Here is a 22,003-nt window from a genome sequence, read left to right on the forward strand (position 1 = left end):
ATATACCATAGAGTACAAAATATACCAGATCAATCAAAGCAACTCAGAGCAAACAGCAGCAACAGTTATTTCTACATACAATTATTTGCTCAAAAAGTTCTTTATATCTGATTGCACACAAATTTTCAGAAATAATAATTACTGTAGAGTTAAACCAAAAATCGATTATCATAGGAAATAAGTATAAACCATTTAAACTTCTATTCCTTCTAAATTCTATGCTTATTTCTTCGACAAAATCACCGATTTCTATCGATGCTTATCACAACTGCGTGAATTTGGAGTTAGCAAATTGAAAGAGAGATAACAGATTTGTAGCCAACGAATTATTGGCATGATTTATAACGAGAGCTGACCTCCGATGTCAGTTTTATTTATTTGCTTTTGTAAATAAGTTACTATAAGTTGTCGTAGTGCAATATCTAGAATAACTTTGCACACATTTGCCAACACACAAATTTCTCATTTATGTACTTTAATCTTTGCAAAAATTGCAAACAAAAACAACACTTGCAACAGCCCAAAATGTGAATCATATGGCATTGCATTAGTTGCGACTTGCGACTAAAAAACGCAAACGATAAAAAATATACATATATGAAAAAAACATTTCACACAAATTGCAATATCAAAATCGAACTGCGAGTGCAATGCGAATAAATATCAAGTATACGACTGTATATATATGTGTGTGTGTGTTTATAGGCGAGTAATAATGCCATTCCATAAATAAGTAAATAATACGAAATTGATTAAATGCTTATCAGTCGGCCGACATCGAAGAAGAAGAAGAAGCAGAAGCAGAAGAAGCAACAGAAGCAGCAGCAATAAAAAGGGAAGCAAAAAAAAGACGAAGGAAAAAAAATTGATTTCGAAAATCGATTCAATAAAAAGATGTTGTGCAAATCAAATCAAATGTCACAATAACTTTTTTGTGTGTGGCAATGCGTTGTCACCTTTGTTTTTGTTGTTGTTGTCTGTCTTGTTGTTGTTGTTGCTGTTGCTGTATAAGCAAATGAAAGCGACGATAAGAGAATCGATGAGTTTACTACAACGACTACGTGTCTGCTTACATGTTAATTAGTAACTCATAAGTGAATATATATAAGTGTGAGTAGGAGTGTTTATATGTGCGTGTGTGTGTGTGTGCGTATTAAATGTGTAGCTTGCAGCTGTTATCATTGGCGCAGCTTTATGGCATGTATTTAAATGCAAAATGCACGCATATCTCTGTGCTCACTTTTATGTTTAATACTCTTATACCCTGTAATCATAAAATGAAGCTAAAGAGACTGCTTCATTTGTAAGCAAAGGTTGTAAAGCGCAGGAAATGTGATTAAATATTACTTTATGTTACTGATGCTATCTAAAATATCATATTCTTATAAGAAGTTGAAGGTAAAAGCATTTTGTACATCTTAAAATATTTTATGCGTAAGAAAATTATAAATTTCATAATTGGTAGTACAAATAGGACATCTTAAAATATTTTATGCGTAAGAAAATTATAAATTTCATAATTGGTAGTACAAATATTGGAAATCATAATGGGAAAACGAAGAGAAATCATTTCATCTTTATTTCGTATTAAATTCTTAAATAATTTAGGTATGGAAATAAAAATGTATTTATTTTTCTTAGTTTGTCGAAATATCATTTATTTATTTTGTAGAGAATTAGAATAATGATAATTTATTTTGTATTTCAATTGAAAATATTACTATTTAGAGAATTTTGGTTAGTTTACAAAACTTTAAGAACTAGGCTAACATCACTAACTGCTTCCCCTATATAGTTTCTTTTTAAGATCTGTAAATATAATTAAAAAGCATTCACTATCCGGCTGATCTTTATACTACAACTCTTATCTATTCGCTACTCTAAAAAGAAGTGTGACTAATTCTGTAATAGAGTCTTATTTGCTGATTATTATCAACGTGTGTGTTATCTTTTTGTGTGCATTACGCAGTATTTGGTAGTCGTGCAGTCTCCGCGTGATATGAAACCTATTTGTTATTATTACACATATGCACAATAGCGATAAATCAATGAACGAGAAGTCGCGCAAATCTGAATCTGAGCTACGCAGCTCAAAGGGTAACGGGAACTGCGCTGTCGCTGTCGCTGCTTCAGCCTCTGCCGCTGTCTCTGTCGCAGTCGCTGTCGCTGGCTCTGCTCAGATGCAACTGTTGCGCTCGCGTTTATTGTCGTCGCTGTTGTCGTTGTTGTTGTTATAGCGGCAAGCAAGGGCTCTTCATACATATGTGTATGTGTGTACTTGCCTGCATGACTGTGTGTGTTTGTGTGTGCATTTATGAGATAATACCTTGAACGTGCGTCAGGCAGGTCGTTGTCGTTTAACTGCCGCCAACGCCGCACACAGCACATGACTGCCAACGCTTTAGTTGTTGTTGTTGCTGTTGCTGTTACTGCTGTTGATAGTTGTTGCTTTATGCAAGTGAAATGAAAAGTGTGCAGCGATTTGGCTGTAAACACAATATTTCTTTAACATGCTGCAGAAAGTCAACTGCGCATTTAATCGCTCATCCATAATAAGCAGCTGCTGCTGCCCAATTGCAGTTCAGTTTGTAATTTTAGTTTTAGTATTAAGCAGAACAAAGTTCAATACAAAAGCGACCCACAAAAAAAATACCAAAAAGAAGCAAAGCAAAGCTCAAGCTCATTTACATGTTGCATTCGCCTAGGCAACTCACTCACTCACTCAATCGCTTATTCGCCTGCTCGCACTTGAGTCGAGTTCTGAGTGCTTGAGGCGAATTGAGTGGCTGGCTGAGCGCGCATGGGGTAAAACGGGGCAGAGGCGAATTCACCACGCGTCAGCGGCGACGCGTCATTAATGAGCAGGAAATGCAATTCTTGCGGAGAGCAGGTTAAGCAGCAGCGGCAGCTCTCTGGTGAATTCTCAGCTCGCAGCAGATTATTAATGTATGAGTGAGCGTATTTCATTGTTGTTGTTGGTTAATTTTTGAGTGAAACTTTATATGTAAAATTGTACTTTACACGACACTTGTTAAGGGGCTGATAAGCACTCAAAACTGTGCACAAACAAAAAGGGTATTTCCCCACTATTAACATTAACATTAACATGCATGCATATTTTATTGTATACATGTAGTTTTATTATGCTTTAATTATATTTAAATTGCGATTTTGTATATTTACATATATGCATTAAAAAAATGCCCGCATTGCTGGCAACCAAAACTCAGACCCCCATTCCCCAAAATAATCGACAAAAAAAAAAGAGTCCAGCTAATTGCCATGGCAGCGACGCAGCAGCGCAGCAGCTGCAATGCAATTTTTTCACAATGTGTGTGTGTGAGTGTGACTGCTTAATAAGCAGCTGTGTGCGTGTGCGAAATAAAAAAGCGACAAAAAATGTGGTGAATAGTAAATTTGAGATGTTGTGTTCTGTTTCTGTGCTGTTCTGTTCTATTCTGTTTTGTCTCTCTATCTCTTCTGCGCTTTTTGCATTGTTCTAGCCTCGTGAGCGAAAGGCCTACAAAGCATTTGAGTGACTTTTGCAGTAGATGCGTGCATGAGTCTTTATTTGTATGTGTGTGTGTTAATTGTAAGCTACATTTCTTACAGTCAATTGTCAACAATGTCAAGCCAGCTGAGTCGACATTCAAACTTGGGCCAACTACAACAAGTACTCGTCGTACTCGTAGTCGCCACTCGTGTTTGTGTATTCGCACTCGTATTCGTACTATTAGCACCAACTACTCAACTGACTCCGACACCGGCTATTTTGGCAGCGCTGCGCGCAGTCGGCTGGCTTTTTATCAACGCGCGCTGGCGTCGCAGTCGCCGTCAGTTCGACTCAGTTGCAGGCAGCTTTTGTTGTTGTTGTTGCTGCTGTTGCTGGCGAGAATTGCATTGCATTGCACTTGGGCACTTATATTTTCTGCGCTCTCTCTTTTGCATGCGTTCGTTCTCACTCTCAGGCGACGCTCTCTTTGCTCTCACTCGGCTTGCAATGCAAGTCTGTGTGCATGTGTGTGTTGTAGTTGCTCTCCTAGTATTTTGCTCTATGCGGGTGAGTGTGTGAGTGCGGCTTTACCCCGTTACTGTTACTCCTAAAGTTCTCGCGTTTGCGCGCCTTTCGCACTCAATGACTCAACACGCTCCTCTCTCTCTCTCTCACTCACATGCACATGGCTCTCGCGCTCTCTTGCTACTGCTGCTCTCTCTCAGCATTCTAGTTGTGTGTGCTTTTTTTTGCTCTGAGTTTTTTGTTGTGTGTTGTGTTTTTTTTTTGTCGTAAGCATGAATGCGCTTGTATGCAATTTTGACGTCGCTGTCGTCGTCGTCGTCGTCGTCGCCAGCGCCGTCTTCGTGTTGTTGTGATATAATTTTGCAGTCGGCTTCGGCAGTCGCATAAACACAACGCATCCGATATGCAACGGAACGCATTTTCGGACGCGGCCCGAGTCGTTCCGAGGTGTAGCGTCCGACGATCGCGTATATCAATCGTAAAGCATTAAGCGCATTTCTCATTTTCATTCTAATCAGTCGTCATCCAAAAAAAGAAGAAAATATTATTAAAAAATATTTAAAAAAAAGAGTACTTTGTGTCGAAACAAAAATGGAGACAAAATTCCAAAATTGAAAATGGCGAAAAACTGCAAACAAAAAAAAATACAATTATGAATGTGATATCAAAGTGTGTTTTAGTTAGTGTCCAGTGTTAGTTAAAAATGTCTCGAATCACAAAAACAGCAGCTGTGACACATTGCGTATACGCAACGTTTGCCCTTTGGGCAATGCACGCACTTGGCTTTGCCATTAAGTCGTCGCCCGCGCGTTCGTTCGTTGTTTTTTTGTATACTATATGTATTTTCGGTTGTTCTTGACTGACAAGCGACAACAATAATAACAATAATAGCAACAATAACGAAGCTGCAGTCGCTGCTTACGAGTGTGCGTGTGTTTCATTGTGTGTGTCTCTGTGTGTGTGTGTTCGCATTGCGGTCGCTGGCTGACTGGCTGGCTGCTGCAGTCGCCGTCACCGTCACCGTCGCAGTCACCGTCGCAGTCGCCGTCGCCGTTTGTCGCTGGCATGCAAAACGCGGAAAACTTTTTTTCGCGCACTCGCAAAATTTTTATAGAATGCATTTTTATTTCGGTCTTTTGGTTGAATAGTTGCACTGCCCCGCGTGTGTGCGTGTGTGCCTTTGTCTGTGTGTGAGTCCGTCTCTCAGTGTGTGTGTGTGTGTCGGTGTGTGTGTCTTCTACATGTGCATGTGCATTCAATTTATATTCTTAATAATATTGTATAATTAATGGCAATATTTCAATTGAAACAAATGTGACAAAATGCACATGTCCCAAAGAATTGTTTAAATTGTGAATTACAACAAAATACAAAATGCAAAATGAAAATGTGCAAATGTGAAAGACGTGCAAAATACATAACATAAACAAATTGAAGAATAAACTACAACAATAGTTAATAGTTTTCATTGCCAATCAATCGAATGCATCACGCACCGCATCGCATCTCATATTCTCGATATCGCAAAACACTTTGCACTATTTTATATTTTTTTCGTGTTACGTTCGCAGAGCGCAAAAAATTCATTTGTCGTGCCAAATTTACTTACAAAAAAAAAAAAACAAAAAGAAATGAAAATAGAAAATATTAAAGAAAGATGGAGAAAAAAATGTACTTCAGCATACAAATGAACTGTAGCAAACTTCAGCAGCAGCAGTAAAACAAAACAAACAAAAGCAGCCAAAAAAAAAGCTAGAAAAAAGAAGTGAATAGAAGTAGAAGTGGAAGTCGCTGTAGAAGTACTGTAATAAACTGTGGTTGGGTGGCTTTCGGGGCGAACTTTATGTGCAGGCAAAAATGTAACAAATTTTTGTCAGTTTCAATTTTCGTCAGACAGACGAGAGACGTTGCTACCAACTTAACCATTCGCTTCAGCTTCCCTTTCTCCCCCGTCTCCACCCCTTTTCCCCTCTTCCGTCTCTAGTGCAGTATGACAATGGCCAGGTCTCTCAGGGTGCTCAGGCATTTACTTTGCCGTCGGGGCTTGCAGCACAGCATAATGAACGAGAACCCAAAAACGAAAAAAACCGAAAAAAACGAATAGAATGAGGGGGCAAAACTCTCAGATATATGCTAGAAAAAATGGCAAATTAAATAGCCAAAAAACGAAACGAAACGCAAAAATTTTTGTTGGCCAGCAGCGAATTGGCAATGCGCTGCAGCTGCGCAGCGTTTTTTCTCATTTTTCGGATAACCATGTCCTGCTGTAAAAAACTGAAAAACTGTATTGCAGCGCAGCATTTGATTTTCGCATTTCCTTGGCTTACCTTCCGTTCGTTAGCATTTTCTCTCTGTATCTCTCACTCTTCCCAATTTTTCATTTTTTTTTCCTTTTTTTTGGCACATCCTTTTTGCCCAAAACTTAAATTACTATTTACAATGGCTTTCAGTTGTTTTTTTGTTGTTTTCATTTTCATTTTCGTTTTTCTTTTTTTTTTTTTTGCCAGCTGCAACTTAGCTGGCGAATATTTTTCTACAATTTTTCGCTGCCCTCAACTTTTTTGTATGACCTCCTCCCTCTCCCCCCCACTTGTCTAACCCCTCCCCGCCCACCTTGCGTTCAGTTGAAGCAGCTTGCTAATTTCATTTGGTATTTCAGTTGAGTTTTCTGCTTTATTTTCCACACTTTATTTTTATATATACAATTTTTTCACTTCTGTTGAGCTGTAGCGTTAAGTAAATTTGATAAAAAAAAAAGAAAAAAAATGCTAAGCGGCGCCGAATCTTATCGGCAGTCCATTGAAAAAAATACAAAAGAATCTGCGTTGCTGCGAAACGTGAGCGAAGAGTTAAAATTATGCAACTCAAGTGTAGAAAATAGATTAACAAAAAAAGAGAGAAAAATAAATTAACTGGCATTTTTCGAATAGTTGAAGAAGATTGATTAAATCTGTATCTGTATCTGCAAGATACAAAATTGTGCAATCATTGCGATCGCAAACGTTGAAGACGCGCTTTTCACACGTCTCTCAACGTTGCTCATCATCAACATCAACATCAACATTTTATTTACAATTCTAGATAATAAACAACAACAACAAATACAACAAACACAACAGCTACAACAACAATATTTTTGTTATTAAATTTATGTTGAGTTAAATACAAAAAATATATAAAAAAAATAAAGTAAACGAAACAAAACAAAAACAACAAAATATATAAAAAGTGCAATCCATTAAAATAAAAACGTTAAACTAACAACAAATAAATGAAACAAGAGAAAAAAGAAAGAAAGAAAAAACTAGCGAAAATAATTAAAAAAGTAGCAGTTACTTTTGAATTATTTTTAAATGCTGCATTGAAAATAAAATGTTAAAATAAAACATATCACCAAATAATTATAATAATTAATACACACACAAAACAAACAATAACAATAACAACGGGCAACTGTCAAAATATACAACAACAACAACAACAAAAACAACAACAACAAATCACACACAATTGCCGCCTGTCTGTAAATTGAACATAAGAGAGATATAAACAACAACAACAGCAACAACAACAAAGCGAGCTCAACAGAGGGAAAAAAAGGAAAAGCTGAAAACCGTTTCATTTTCACGTTGCATATTATTTACTTTGTGCGCCACATAAAACATCAAACAACAACAGCAACAGCAAAAAAAAGAAGGAAAATACCAACCCGAAAAAAAATACATAGCATCAACAAAAAAATCTGCAACAACAACTGCAACAATAATTGCCTGCATTTTGCCTTTTGTGCGCGAACCAAAAAAATCAGAAAAAAACGAGAAGAATTTTTATTGTATATAGGCAGAGCGCATACAACAACAAAAAATTATATATATAAAAATATATTTATATATATAAATTTGCGCTGTATGCGCTGCTCGGCCGCAGCGACAGCAGCAGCAGCAACATCGCGGCAGCAACAACAACAACAGCAGCAGCAACATCGCGGCAGCAGCATCAACAACCGAGACACAATTACTGCAGAACGCCCCAAACAACTCCGAAGCGAATAAAAAAATAACAACAACAACCTAACGCTGAGTTCCCTGTTGTTGCTTCTCTTATTACATTGTTGTTGTTGTTGCTTACATCGACTGCGCAGTCAACAGCAACAGCAGCAACAACAAGCAGCAGCAGCATCGGCAGCATCACCACATCAATTTGGCTTTTGGGCAAAAATAATTTAAGCGAAATATATGTGATGCTATGCACATCAGCAGCTATGAATTATGTACGTATCTCTTGGCTATACATAAGATAAGATAATCTACACATTTATCATACAGATAAATCATTAACTTATTAATTAATCAACTTGAGACATGCTCGCAAAAAAGAATTCGCTTTATTTTTCAATCTTTATTGAGAACTATATATATTTATAATTCGTAAATATGTCGTCTTTCGTTCGAATACGAAATATAAGATTATCTACACTTTTATCATACAGATAAATCATCAACATATTAATTAAAATCAACTTGAGACGCGCTCGAGAAAAGTTGACTTTATTTTCAATCTTTATTGTGAAATATATATACATATAACTCATAACTATAAATTTCGAAATTATATCAACTTTTCAATCTTTATTGTGAAATATGAACATATATTTATAATTCATAAATATGTGGGAGTTCTGATAAATCTTTAACTTATTAATTAATCAACTTGTGAATCAGATATATAAGATATACAACACATTTATCTTGCTGATAAATTATTAACTTATTAAGTAGTCAACTTGAGAAAAGAGTTGACTTTATTTTCAATCTTTATCGGAAAACTAAACATTCAGCATCTTTGTGCAACTCACAGTTTTCATTTCGAAATTTGTCAAAGCTCTGACGAAACAGAAAATTGAAATAAACTTCACATTTATCATACAGATAAATATTTTATATATTAATTAGTCAACTTGAGAAAAGAGATGACTTTTTATTCGAACTTTATTTGGGAAAATATCAGTTTATCCAACTTTATGCATCTCACAGTTTCAATTCATAAATTGTCAAAGTTCTGGGGAATCAGAAAGATAAAATATGATTAAATATACTACACATTTATCTTACAGATAAATCATTAACTTACCCATTAATAGGCTTGAACATTTTCGAAAAACTAGATTTTTTCGATCTTGTTGAATTATCCATTTATTGGGAAAAAATCACTTTATACAACTATTCCTCGCAGCTTTAATTCATAAATTTGTCAAGTTCTGGGGAATCGGAAAACAAAACTTGTTCTATGCATTTATCGTATTGGGTTTATACTTGCAAATTGCTGACTCAGCTGTTCGGGAATTATTTTTGTAATAGATTCTAGCGAAGTTCTAGAGACGTATCAACGTTTTGCATTTTTTATTCCGCTCACTTCCTCGAAGATAAACACACTTAATTTATTGCCTAAAATTGCAACATAATCGATTTGTGTTGATTGCATAATTCCCCCAACTGATTTGATATCATGTTTTCACTGTTCACTTATTTGGCAATTATATTTAATTGACCGATTGTAACAAAAATAACCTTGCGCAACAAAACTCCTTTCACTTGACTTTTTCGGGCCAAGTTCTTCGAACGCTTATCAGCAATAAGTACAACAAAAATAAGTATAAATTTAAGCAATGCCTCATTGACATTGTCCTTCACTGCCAACAACAACAACAAAGGCAACAAAGGCAAACAATGCGACAAGCTATCAGATACTCACACATTCACTTGATGATCGCAGTTCGCATAAAAGAAAAGAGATACATCAGCTTAAGGACACAAGTTGGCAGCAAGTGCAAAGTGCGTTGACACACAGCACAAAGATACAAAGCTACAGCAGCTAAAAGATACTTACTTATTCACAACTATGATAACTCTCTGAGTTATACAATTCATTCAACACCTTGACGATATCAATCGCTATCAGCGGAAGTTTATAAATCGTTTAAGTTGTATCTCAAAGTGATCACAATACGGCACGGCGAAAAAGATAGTTATAGTTGTTAATTCACAATAATTCGCAATCTGTTATCAAGAATATACATATATGTATGTATGTGTATACTTGTATGTGATGATGTGTAAGTTGCTTATCAGGTGGCCTGACGCAGCCAATTCTGACCCAAATTGCGAAAAAATGAAATGCTGAAATGCTGACAACAGAGGAGGCCACTCTCTGTGCCTTTGCCTCGCTGATAATACGTCGGCTACTTGTGAAATCTGAGCAGCAACAACAACAACACAGCAAAATTAAGCAACAAATTATTGAACAAAAAAAAAAAAGTATATACATTCAACATGCTTTTCTTATGTACAACAACAACAACAACAAAAATGTGAAATGAGAAAACGCCCAAAGCGGAAATATTTTTTTGCGCTTTCTTATCAGTCAGCGCACAAAATTGATTTTTTTTTTTCCTCTCTCTGGCTGTTGCTGAAATTTTCACAAACTGTTGCCACATATACATTTTATATATATTTTATTAGTAGTTCACAATATTGTATATAATATATATAATTTGTGTTATATATTTTATATGTAAAACAAAATCAATGCAGCTGCAAGTGCAGCGATCGCTTGGCAATTATTTTGCACTATCGTTCGACTCTTGACGCGCATAGTTCAAATTATCGCAATTTAATTTTTATTATAATTGCACATATATGTATATAGAAGATTTCTATATACTAGCCACTAATATTGTGCATACGTATTTGTTATATTTCCACAAAACTTGCGCTGATAACCACAGCTCAATCATTGCATTCGTTTATTTACAATATGTCGTAAATATAATATGATTTCTCTATAGTTGTTTTATTGCTACCAACAGGCATAGAATTCCGAATTAGAAGTGCACAAATTGAAGTTGTAGTTGTGAATTGAGAAAGTTCAATTTGAGGGGGACTAAAAGATGCTCTGTAAACTGAGAAATTTATTAGTTTTTCAATCATTTTTATATCTATAAAATGTTGCACTAGAAATAATTAGAATAAATAACAATTAAAAAACTAATAAACTTATAAATTTATATAATCTTTTTTCATAATATTGTAGAATTATTCACCGATGTCCTGCAAGTCTAGAAATTTATTAATTCAGCATAATTCATTTATTTTTATTGTTTTTATATTGCAATTTTGGGCATGCTAGAAAAATTTAGCAATAGTTCTCTCCACTTATTTAGTCAACCTCATTTATTTCTTCAGAATCTAAATTCTCTTTATTTTGCAAAAAATGTTCCTTGAATTTATAAATTCATTAGTTTTTATTGCGCTTTTCTTATTATTATTATTATTTTTATAATCTGTATATTGCAATTTTATGCATTCTACAAAAGTCTAGCAACAGCTCTGTCTTACTTATTTATTCATCCTCATTTCTTTCTACATTTGATAAATATTCTTTACTGTTTTTATTCTTCAACTTGCAGTTGCTCTAAAAATTAATAAATTCATAAAATTTGATGAGCTTTTTATTCTATTATGTTGTATGTTTCAATGTAGGCTACATAAATCTAGCAATAAATATAAATAGATAGATAAATAATAGAACTATTTATTCTTCACTTTTTAATATGAAGATATTGAGTTTATTTATTTTTATATTTTATTCATTTTTAGTATTATCAGTATTGTATTGCTTTCATTTTTATGCATTCTACAAACATCGAGCAACTACTTTTCCTACTTATTCGTTCGATCTCTTTTCCTTCTTTATTTAATAAAAAAAAACTTTACCATAATGCAAGTTTTCTTTCTTAACTTTTCAATTTGATCACTTTATTAATTTTAAATACTATAATTATTATAACTATTACTATTTAAATTGTACTATTTCTACAAACACATAGCAACCACTTTTTCTATTTATGCACTCAACCTCATTGCTCTCTTAATTCACAATTACAAATTCTCTTATCTTTATTTATGTTATTTTATAAAAAATATACATACTCGCTTACTCATAGTAAGTCCCCCTTATTTACTTAATTCTTAAGTCGCAGTAGAAACCAAAAACTTCACAATATCAAAACCACACAAAAACATTAAAAATTACGCAAATCACAAGTGATTAATGTAATTTCTGTTGATCCACTTTAAATATAAATATAAATATATATAATTAATGGTGAATCCGCGCTCTCACTTCTTTTGCTCATAATTTTCGGTGTTTGTTTACCAAATCGAGAATGAATCAAAACAAAATATAAATAAAATCGCCTTCATTTCGTTTGAGAACGCACTGAGGATTAAAAGTGTTTTTAATACGCGAATAAAGTCGAATACAATAATTACGTAAGTAGAAACAAATTGTGTAAATAACAAAAATTCAGCTGATCGAATTGCAGTTTGCAGTCAAATGTGCGGCAGCTGTTTTTATTTTTTTTTCGATAGATAGCTGACAACTCGAGTTGCCAATATAAAAAAAAAAAAAAAAAACAGATAAGCAAAAGAAGAGGGGAGGGGGACAAAACAGTGCATCATAAACAAACGAAAACAAAACAAACAACGTGACAAATGTGTGAACATTAAATACATTTAATAAATGAAATGAAAATGCGAAAAAGCTTTTGCTGACATGGCTTAAACTCGAACGTTTGCTGTGTTTGTGGCCCGCACACGACGCGTGTGGTAAGCTGTAAGTAAATGCAACGTAATTAGCTGGCCAGGCACATTTAAATGTGGTTGCAAGCAGAAGCAGAAGATGGAGAAAGAAACATCAATGTCTTGGCCTGGCAATCGCTTGCCAATCAAATTGAGACTACCAAACATTTTACAAACGGAAACAGCTGTCTCTCTCTCCTTGGCTTCGCCTTGGCATGCAGATCTATCCTCTAGTACTATATGTAGATGTGCTGAGGATAAGGGTAGAGCTAGGCATCCAGAGGCAGCCAGAGGCAGCTAGGGGCCAGAAGTGGCTTTGTGGAAGACAACGTCAAGCAACTGCCAAAAGGAAGCTGCTACCAAACACTCGGCTTGGCTCTCGAATCGAGCAAAATGCAGCCGGCCTGCTGACTATGTTTAGTTTGGTCAATGTTGCTGCTGTTGCTACAGTTCTAGCAGCAACAGCAACAACAACAACAACGGCAAAATAGTTACAACTGACTGGGCTATGCAGCAAAACTTGGCTAACGACTTTTTTCCGTTGGCGCTCTTGACTTTTGCATTGAAAATCGTGCAATTCACCTGCTGCCTGGCAGTAACAACAACTACAACAACAGCAACAGCAACAACAATGACGTTAAATGCATCTGCATCTCAGCAGCAGTTGCTGTTATTGTTGTTGTTGTTGTTGCTGGTTGCATGTTTATGTTACAGCTGCACTTGCACTTGCAGCAAATGCCGCGTCGTCGTCGTCGTCGTCATGAATGACGCGGCTTAGGCCCATTCCCATTTTCCATTCCCTGTTGCCGCCGCTGCCCTGGCATCCACATGCAATTATTTTTCTAGGCTGCGGCTGCAAATTGCACGCCTGCAACACCATCTCTCTCTCTCTCTCTTTCTTGCTCGCTCTGTCATCTTCTCTCGCAGTCTACCTAGTTTATCTGCTTCTTGGCTGCCTTTTTGTTGATTTTACAAGGTGTGGAATGACTTTGGTAGCGCCTGCCACTGCCTCAACTTCTGTTGCTCTGGCTCTTGCTCTCACTCTTGATGCTGGCTGCCTGCCTCATCGTCTCAGTGTTTATGCCGCATTCGTGGCTTCATTTTGGCCAAGCCAAGTCCAACTTGAGCACTGCACGTTTATGGTCGCGTTTTAATGTAATTGTTGTTGTATTACAGCAAATTTGTACGCTTTGATTGTTGTTGTTGCTGTTGTTACACTGTTTGTGTTGTTGTTAATAGTGTTTGGCTGTTTTGCTACTTAACTGTTTTGTAATTTGCCATTCATGTTGTCGGCCTAAAGTGGCGATTTGCTGCTGCTGCCCGCTTTTGTTGTTAGAAATCAGACACTGATCAATTTGTTGTCGTGTGCCAAACTAAAAATAAGAAACTTAAAACAGTGAAAACAGGTAGCTGAGTTGATAATTTGGGGCTTAGCCTGAGGTCTTCATTGCTGCTCAAATAATTAACAGTATTGGTTGGCATTAAGTGCCATCGTAAAGCCGTCGGCTCTTGAGGGTAACACCCACAAAATTTATGATGACTTTTGATGGAAAGCCAAAGGATAACGCAAAGGCGCAAAAGTCGCTTCAAAACTGAAATGAATGACTCGAGTGACTTAATAAACGACTAAACTGACTACTGAATGAGTGCATGACTGACTAAATGAGTGAGTGCGAGCGAATGAGTGAGTGAATGCGCAAGTGACTGATGAGTGCAAAACTGGCAAAGTCAGCAGTCGAAGTCGAAGTCGAAGGCAGCCCTGTTATTAGTTAAATGGCGCATAATGGATGAATAACTCAAAATAGTAGTAGTTGCAAAATAGTAAACAAAATGTATTAACAATAAAAGCAAAAACAATGTGGCTTTTGTTGTGTTTGGTAAACTGTTAAACTGACTGCGAAACTGACTGCGAGACTGACTGACGATGCAACGTCGAAGACGTGGAAAACTGCCAGCGAAGCAGCCGGACCACACCTTAATAATTACTTAAAAGGAAAATAATTTACGAAATTGCATTCATAGTTCAGCTCGTTGCTGCTGTTGCTGCTGCAACAAAAGCCAGCCATAACAAACAACAATGCCAACAAAAATAAAACAAACGATAAAAAGAGAGAGAGAGAAAAATTTGTTGTGCGAAAAAAATTGAAACGCAGCGCGTGGCCATTTTGTGTGGCAGGTACACACAAAACCATATTGAGTTTCCCGTGGCGCGCTTTGGCAAACATTTGCCCAACGCCATCGTTGCAGCTGTAGCGTTCGCTGTAGCGTGGCCTCACTGTACGCTGCCTCACTGTTATCGCCCCTTGGCGCTTTATTGTCATATTTTCGCTAAGCTGACTTCCAGGGATAAACGGAGCGTCTCAATAGCTCTAATTGCTGGGGCGCTTATCAAATGCTTCACATAGTTTAATTACACGAATTGCCAACCCCATTTTTTTTCGTTCTACCCACAACGGGGCGTATGAGTAATGTCTCTCTGTCTGTCTGTCCGTCTGTGTATAGAGCTGCTTATAATCGAATGCACTTGTAATGAAATTTGTCACGCTTGAAGCTGAAAAAACAACACAACACAAAAAACGGTCAAGTGAACAATTGAACAAATAAACACACACACACAGAGAGAGACTCAGAATATTGGTGACAAAATTTTTGACACATTTACATGGTCAGTCCGCGATCCAAAGTCAGAGACAAGTCCCGACCCGTCTATTCGATCCATGTCGATTCGAAGCCGCGTTTGAAATGCATTCGCGTAGAAAATGTGCTAAACAAACGCAAATGAATTTGCACATTCAGATTCAAACACGAAGCGACAACAACCAAACGCAAATCGAACTATGCAAACAGCAAAAAAAACGCAAATAGAAAATACCGAAAAAAATTCAATGATTGAATTTTTGCAAAAAAGTATTTATGACATTTTTTTCAGACATTTTAAGCAACGTTTTCAATCAGAAATTTTATTAGTACGACTTTTATCATATTTTTTTCCATTTTGTCCAACTTTTTTTTCGTTGACAGTAAAAATAAAATTCAAGTAAATAGTAAACAATATTTAATTAATAACAATTTTCTCAATATTTTAAATCAATAGAAACAAATTTTAAAGAAATATTTAGTTCAGATATTTTCGCAATTCTTCTAACACATTTATTTTAACATTTCTAGTTGATGAACACAAATTTTAAACAATTCTTTATCTCATTCATTTTAGTAATTTTATTACTACATATTTTACATTTGAAACAATTTAATAAATCACACATTTTTGTAATTTTCATAGCACAATATTTAGTTGACGCAAAATAATACAAAAATTGTTCAAAATACTGCCAATAAATTGAAGTCTTTATTACCTCGAGTAAATATAACGCAATTTTTGATGAGGAAAATATACGAATGTAATATTGCAAAAAATTTTTTTTGATACAAGTAAATATAAAATTAATAAAGAATCTTCTTTTAATACAATATATATTTAGCAGCTTGTTCGATTATTTAAACTATTAAGCTAGCAAAATACTTTAGCTTGTTTATTTGTTTAAGATCCCTTCAATATTTCAACTTTATAGCAGTGAGCACATCTGCTGGCAACTAATGGAAATGTACGCTGTAGTCTTTTGTAATCGAAAAGTTTTTGTATTTAAAGTTTCCCCGTAAGCCTCAAATGGCATTGTCTAGGTGTGCGCAGAGATCTGCAGCGAGTACTTATAAAGCGCATTACGTACAAATAATAACAGTTTAACTAGTTAGACGAAGACGAACGGAAACGTTTGTGAATTGCTGGCAGACATATTTATTTACACGCTCCTTGGCCGGAATATCCTGTCTCAGTCCCCTGTTTCATCTTGGCGCAATATTTATTTTCAATGGCATTTTTGCTAATGGTGAGGAAAATGCCAGTCAGCCATGGCAATCTTGAAGTTTGTGCCCACTTCTTCCTAGACAGAGACATGACGTGCCAATATGCACAGATACAGATACAGATAGAGGATACAGGACACACAGACAGAGAGACAGAGAGACGGACACAATGATGTGCTGGCCAGTTTAAACACTGTGTAACCTTCGTCTGCTTGGCAACAGAGCCACAGTCAAGCAATAACTGATAACGGGAATAATAAAAAAGTAAATATGAGAAATTGCATCTATTTTATTTGCGATTTCGTTTGTCTGGCTCTGGCTAGCAAAGGAAGGTTGCATTGAGATTGAGAAAGAAATCTTCGAACAGAGCAAACAATACTCAATTGGCAGCTGTGTCTGCAAGGTTACATTTCAATCGGTTTGGTTCCTTGTTCATCAATGAAATCTTAAATAAAATTCACGTAAAACATTTGCATAATTTAGATGAAACAAAACAGCAACGAAAACTAAAAAAGTGCATGGCAAATAAATTAAAATAATTTAAAATAGAAATAAAAAAAAAAAGCCAGCAGCTAGACTATGCGGGAGCGCCCAGCCGCAACAACAACAATAGCAACAACAACGATAACAGCAAGTCAACCGCAGCAATAGAAATAGCAACAGCAACAGCAGCAACAACAATAACTCACGTGTGTCTAAGCGCCTATGACAAGAGCGACGCCGACGCCGACGCAGACGCCAGCAGAAATCATTGTTGTTGTTGCTATTGTTGTATTGCGCGACCGTCGCCTTGTCACACACACACACACACACTCGTACACACACTCGCACACACACAAAAGTGCGAGACGCTAAAAACCATGAACTGGAAAACCTTGAAAACTCAACTGCAATTTATATTCGCTGCGATTTGATTTTACGTCGCCGTTTTTCTTGTTCTTGCTAATGTATCTCGGAGCTACTTTTCGTATCTTACAGATACTTTTTTTGTTTGTTGCTGGCTGCTTTTCTTTATAAATTTGCTCGCTAGCTTAAAAAATAGCTGCGACACTTTGTTTTTGTACATTTGAGTTGCTTTTTGTGTTCAAATGTTTGGGAATTATCTTTAGAGTTGGTGTCTTGAACTGCTTTTCTTTTTGTGTATTTGAGATACTTTTTTGTTGTCTCGAAAGGCTTTTCTTTATACATTTTTACTTGCTTATATTTGAGATAATTTTTTCCTGATGTTAAATGTTTGAGAATTATGCTAAAATCATATCGTGTTCCTGATGTCTTTAGCTGCTTTTTGAGATACTTTGGTATATTTGAGTTATTTGTATTGAGAAAAGTTGCTAATACCTTGAGCTATCTTTCTTTATAAATTCCACACTATTTCTGAGATACTTTTTGTGTTCAGTGTTATACTAAAAGATATCCATTATTCCCGACACTTTTTAATTTCATCGTTGACAAAATGTGTGCAAAATTCTCTCTCTCTTGAGATTGGCAATTAGAATTGCACATGAGGGAACGCAACTTAACTCTAAGCGCTCTAATGCATTGCAAATTAATTGCATTTAAAAACGCGTCGACATGCGCCAATTTACACAAAAAACAAAAAACATGCTGTGGCAACTCTGGCTGGCCAAAGGTACGTCTCTAGAATATAATTGCAGTGCATAATGGACAAGTGAATTTCATTATGTCTTCCCTTTTGTTTTCTGTTCATTTTTTTTTTATTTTTTTGCATTTTGGCCCCCGCTGACAATCTATCTGTCAGTTGTGTGTGTGTGTGTGTGTGTGTGTGTGTGTTTCTTTTTAGCTGTTTATGCTCTTTGCGCTTCTTTAATAATTCTTCGTTGCATGCTGTTTTGCTGTGTTCATTCTCTGGGCTCACTCGCATGTAATTATATTACAGAGGCCTATTTAGAGAGCCCAGCTAGCTAGCTAGCTATATAGTATTGTAGATAGTAGCTGGGCCTACCCCATCACAAGCCACGCATGTCCCAACCGCATTATTACAATTTCTTTCATTTTCCATCGTATAGGTTAGTTCTCATCAACATGGTTAGGGGTTAGGCAGGTTGCAATTCTTTAATGGGGAATTCGATTTGGTTAAGTGCGTTGTGTTGCCTATGCCTACTCTCTCTCTCTCTATACTATACTTTACTATATACATTACATATATGTATATATCTAAACTGAATTAGTAGCTTCTAAGTGGTGTTTCCTTGTATTTTTTTTAATTCTTTTTGTTTTATGATTACCTTTGTCTCTGCCACAAGGCTTTTTATTAATTAGGCATTCTCCTTTTTTTTTTTTGTGCTTTGCTTTGACAGCGCAAGCGTAATGCGGTTAAAACCAAACTGACTAATTGATTAGAGCACTCCAAATTGCATTTAGCCTGCTTTTATGTCTCTCTTTTGACATATATTCATATATCTACACATTTAGAAGGCCTTTTCCCCCGCACAAAAGGCAAAATGTCAGGCGCCCCAGCTCCAAAAAAAAACACAAATTGACAGAGAACGAAACGTGGGCGACATCGCTTTGTGCGGCTCCAAATTTGGTAGAACTAAATTTACAACAAATTGCAATAAAACGTCGCGTCGTAAATAAAATGAAATACAATGCACGCCTTAGTTTAAACTACAGCAACAACGACAACAAAATTGGCTTCGACTTGAACTGAAATTGCAACTGCGAATGAAACTTTAAAGCTTTGGCAAAGTGCAACACAATTAACACCCCGAAATGCATACAAGTTTTGTTGCTGTTTCTCTTAACAGTAAAATTTGTTTGTTTAGCGAATTTTGCCACAGACATTAGACACACATACACACATATGCACACACAGAGAGTTACTGTTGTACACATAGAGGCTTGTTAATGAAAATAAGCAACAAAGCCAATCGGTCACAGACTGCAAGACAGGCAGACAGAGCGGGACAGCAACAAAAAACAAGTTTCCCTCCAAAGAATTAGAGAATTTTCAGCATGTACGAAAATGCGCAAAATACACTAAATAAGTAGAAACGTCAATAAGCAACGAAAAAATAAAAAGAAAAGAAAAAATGAATGTACAAAAAATGGGCTCACTAAACGAACAAACAAACGCAGAGAATAGAAAGAGACAGAGAGAAAAAGAGAGAAGTGTGTGTGAGACGGCGGCTTAGAGAAAAGCTGTCAAAAGAGGCGCATGTGTAATCAAATATGCGAAAAAATGCATAAAAAATCATCATGTAGATGCAAATGATACACATTGCAATGAAGACGTAGCACAGACTGAGACTGAGACTGAGACTGAGACTGAGAGCCACAGATTGGGGCAGAGGTTCAAGCAGCTGGCCCTGGAGCTGCGGTTGATGCACTTCGAATCCCCTTTTTACTGTTGAGCTTTAATGGAAAATAGTATCAGAAAGTCATGCATAGAAAATGAGCAAAAATTAATTTTGTAAAGCTAGCAAATGCTAGTTTAATTATTTTTAATTGATGAAATGAGATAGTACCGCTCGCCCATTAAAATTCACTCGAATTACAAACGCAACTTTGATTTTCACTTGAACTTGTAATCTCTTACAAAAAAAACACGGAAGAAAGCTATAGTCGAGTGAGCTCAGCTGTGACATACCCGCTACACATATTCAAAAAAAAGCAATACAGTGCGTTATTGTACTTAAAATATATCAAAATTATATACTGAATAAAATACTAAAATATACCGAGTGCTGTATTACAGTTACATTTTGTATTAATATATTCCGAATTGATATAAACAAAATACTAAAATCTAACGAATGTTATATTTGGTATTTGGATATACTAAAATAATATACTAAAAATACAGAAATGTACCGAATGCTACATTTTGTATATGAATACACTATAACATTATTACAGTTATATTTTTTTATTAAAATATACCAAATTAATATATTGAAAATATACTGAATACTATATTTGGTATATGGGTACACTATTACTTTATTACGGTTATATATTTTTTTTAAATTACCAAATTTTAATATACTGAAACAAGTACTAAAATATACCGAATATGACGAAGACACAAACTTATAATACCCTTTCTACTCTTTGCTTAGCGGGTATAAAGTCACAGAATAATCTATCACCTTTTTAGCTGGCATTTTTTTAATGAAGGCAGCTGTCGGAACTTTCTATCAAACAAATAATTCATTAAAATGTACTTCAAATTTCATACTAAAAGTATTATATTATATTTTTGCTTCTGCTTCTGCTCAACAGGCAGCTCACACACCCAATTGACTTTCATGCATGCCTTAGCTCACACACAGATACATACAAGCAACTGTTAAAGCATATTACACAGAGTATGCTTTGTGCATGGCATTCGTTAATTTTGTGATTGATATTTTTCATGTTGTTGCATTCGATTTAGATTTCTAGAAGTTCAAGATCAATGCAAGTCGCATTACGTAGCACGAAATATGCCATAGAAATGACAATTTGAAACGCTAAAGAATACTCGAAAGTAGTTGAGAAATAATAGCAGCCAAATCGATATATTTAATTATAATAATTGCAGCTAGATAATTTGTGTTGTTCGCCAACTAAATGAAATATTTAAATGCGAAACAGTATTTAGCAGTATTGTAAATTCAAATTCGCACATTACGAACTCTCATCGAAAGGTCAGCTAAGTGCAATGCTATATAGTATAGACCGTCGTTTTGATCAAGTGGCTGCAGGGTAAAAAAAAAACTGGACTGCTGAGAACTTTTACACACGGCAATTAGACATAAATTAATCGCTTTTAATTAATAAGCATATTTTGTACTGCAACACAAACAAGAACAACAACCACAACAGCAACCTCAATGAGCTGGCAATTTGAATAAATGCACTCGTATTCATATCTACATTCGCAATTATTATTTGTGCAATGCAGAAAAGTAAATAAATGAAAATACTTAGCTAGAAATTGTACAAGTCGAATGCGACACGTCGTTGCCAAGCCTTAGGCCCCGCACCCTTGAGCTTGTGCTTGTGCTCGTGCTTCCAAAACTCACACACACACACACACACTCGCACACCCATTTGCCACGCCTTCATTCGACTCTCGCCCTCCCTCTCACAAACTCGCATCGTTTGACGTTTGCGGAATTAAGCACTGAAATTGTAACCAAATATGGCACAACAAGTTCAATTCTAATTCTAATTTACTGCGGCGCTTTGTCCGGTTTTTTATTTTTTTCTTCTCTCATTTATTTGTTGTTGCTGCTTTTCTTGTTAGAATTTGTACATTTCGTATCAATTGATTCAAGGTTTTGTGTAGCAGCTTTTGATTTGATTTTTGCTTTTGCTTTTTTCGTCAACTGTTTATATAATGTATAATGTATAATGTGTAGCACAATATTCACGTATACAAATCGTGCGCTTTCATTCGAAGTGGCCGCAGAATGCATTCTTAAGTAATTGAAAATTAACGCGACAAATGCGAATTTTTAAAGAGAATGCCAAT

General features: G+C 35.7%; 1 protein-coding gene across 5 annotated transcripts in view; it reads left to right on the forward strand.

Annotated features, from left to right (window-relative positions):
• The window catches only part of LOC133837425 (putative uncharacterized protein DDB_G0277255), a 79,908-nt gene that overhangs the window by 27,271 nt on the left and 30,634 nt on the right, over window positions 1–22,003 (forward strand). Inside the window, exons 1-2 of one of the 5 annotated variants that reach the window (XM_062268178.1) lie at window positions 4,368–4,465; window positions 7,100–8,288. The exons of 2 other annotated variants lie outside the window; for them this stretch is intronic. In XM_062268178.1, the coding sequence (XP_062124162.1) occupies window positions 8,264–8,288 (25 nt within the window). In that variant the 5' untranslated portion in view covers window positions 4,368–4,465; window positions 7,100–8,263. Of the gene's footprint in view, window positions 1–4,367; window positions 4,497–4,870; window positions 5,209–7,099; window positions 8,289–22,003 lie in introns of those variants that run through there. 2 more of the 5 variants (XM_062268176.1, XM_062268179.1) reach the window with 2 other exon arrangements.

Source organism: Drosophila sulfurigaster, chromosome 2R, assembly GCF_023558435.1.
Source record: "Drosophila sulfurigaster albostrigata strain 15112-1811.04 chromosome 2R, ASM2355843v2, whole genome shotgun sequence".
NCBI classification, from domain to species: domain Eukaryota; kingdom Metazoa; phylum Arthropoda; class Insecta; order Diptera; family Drosophilidae; genus Drosophila; species Drosophila sulfurigaster.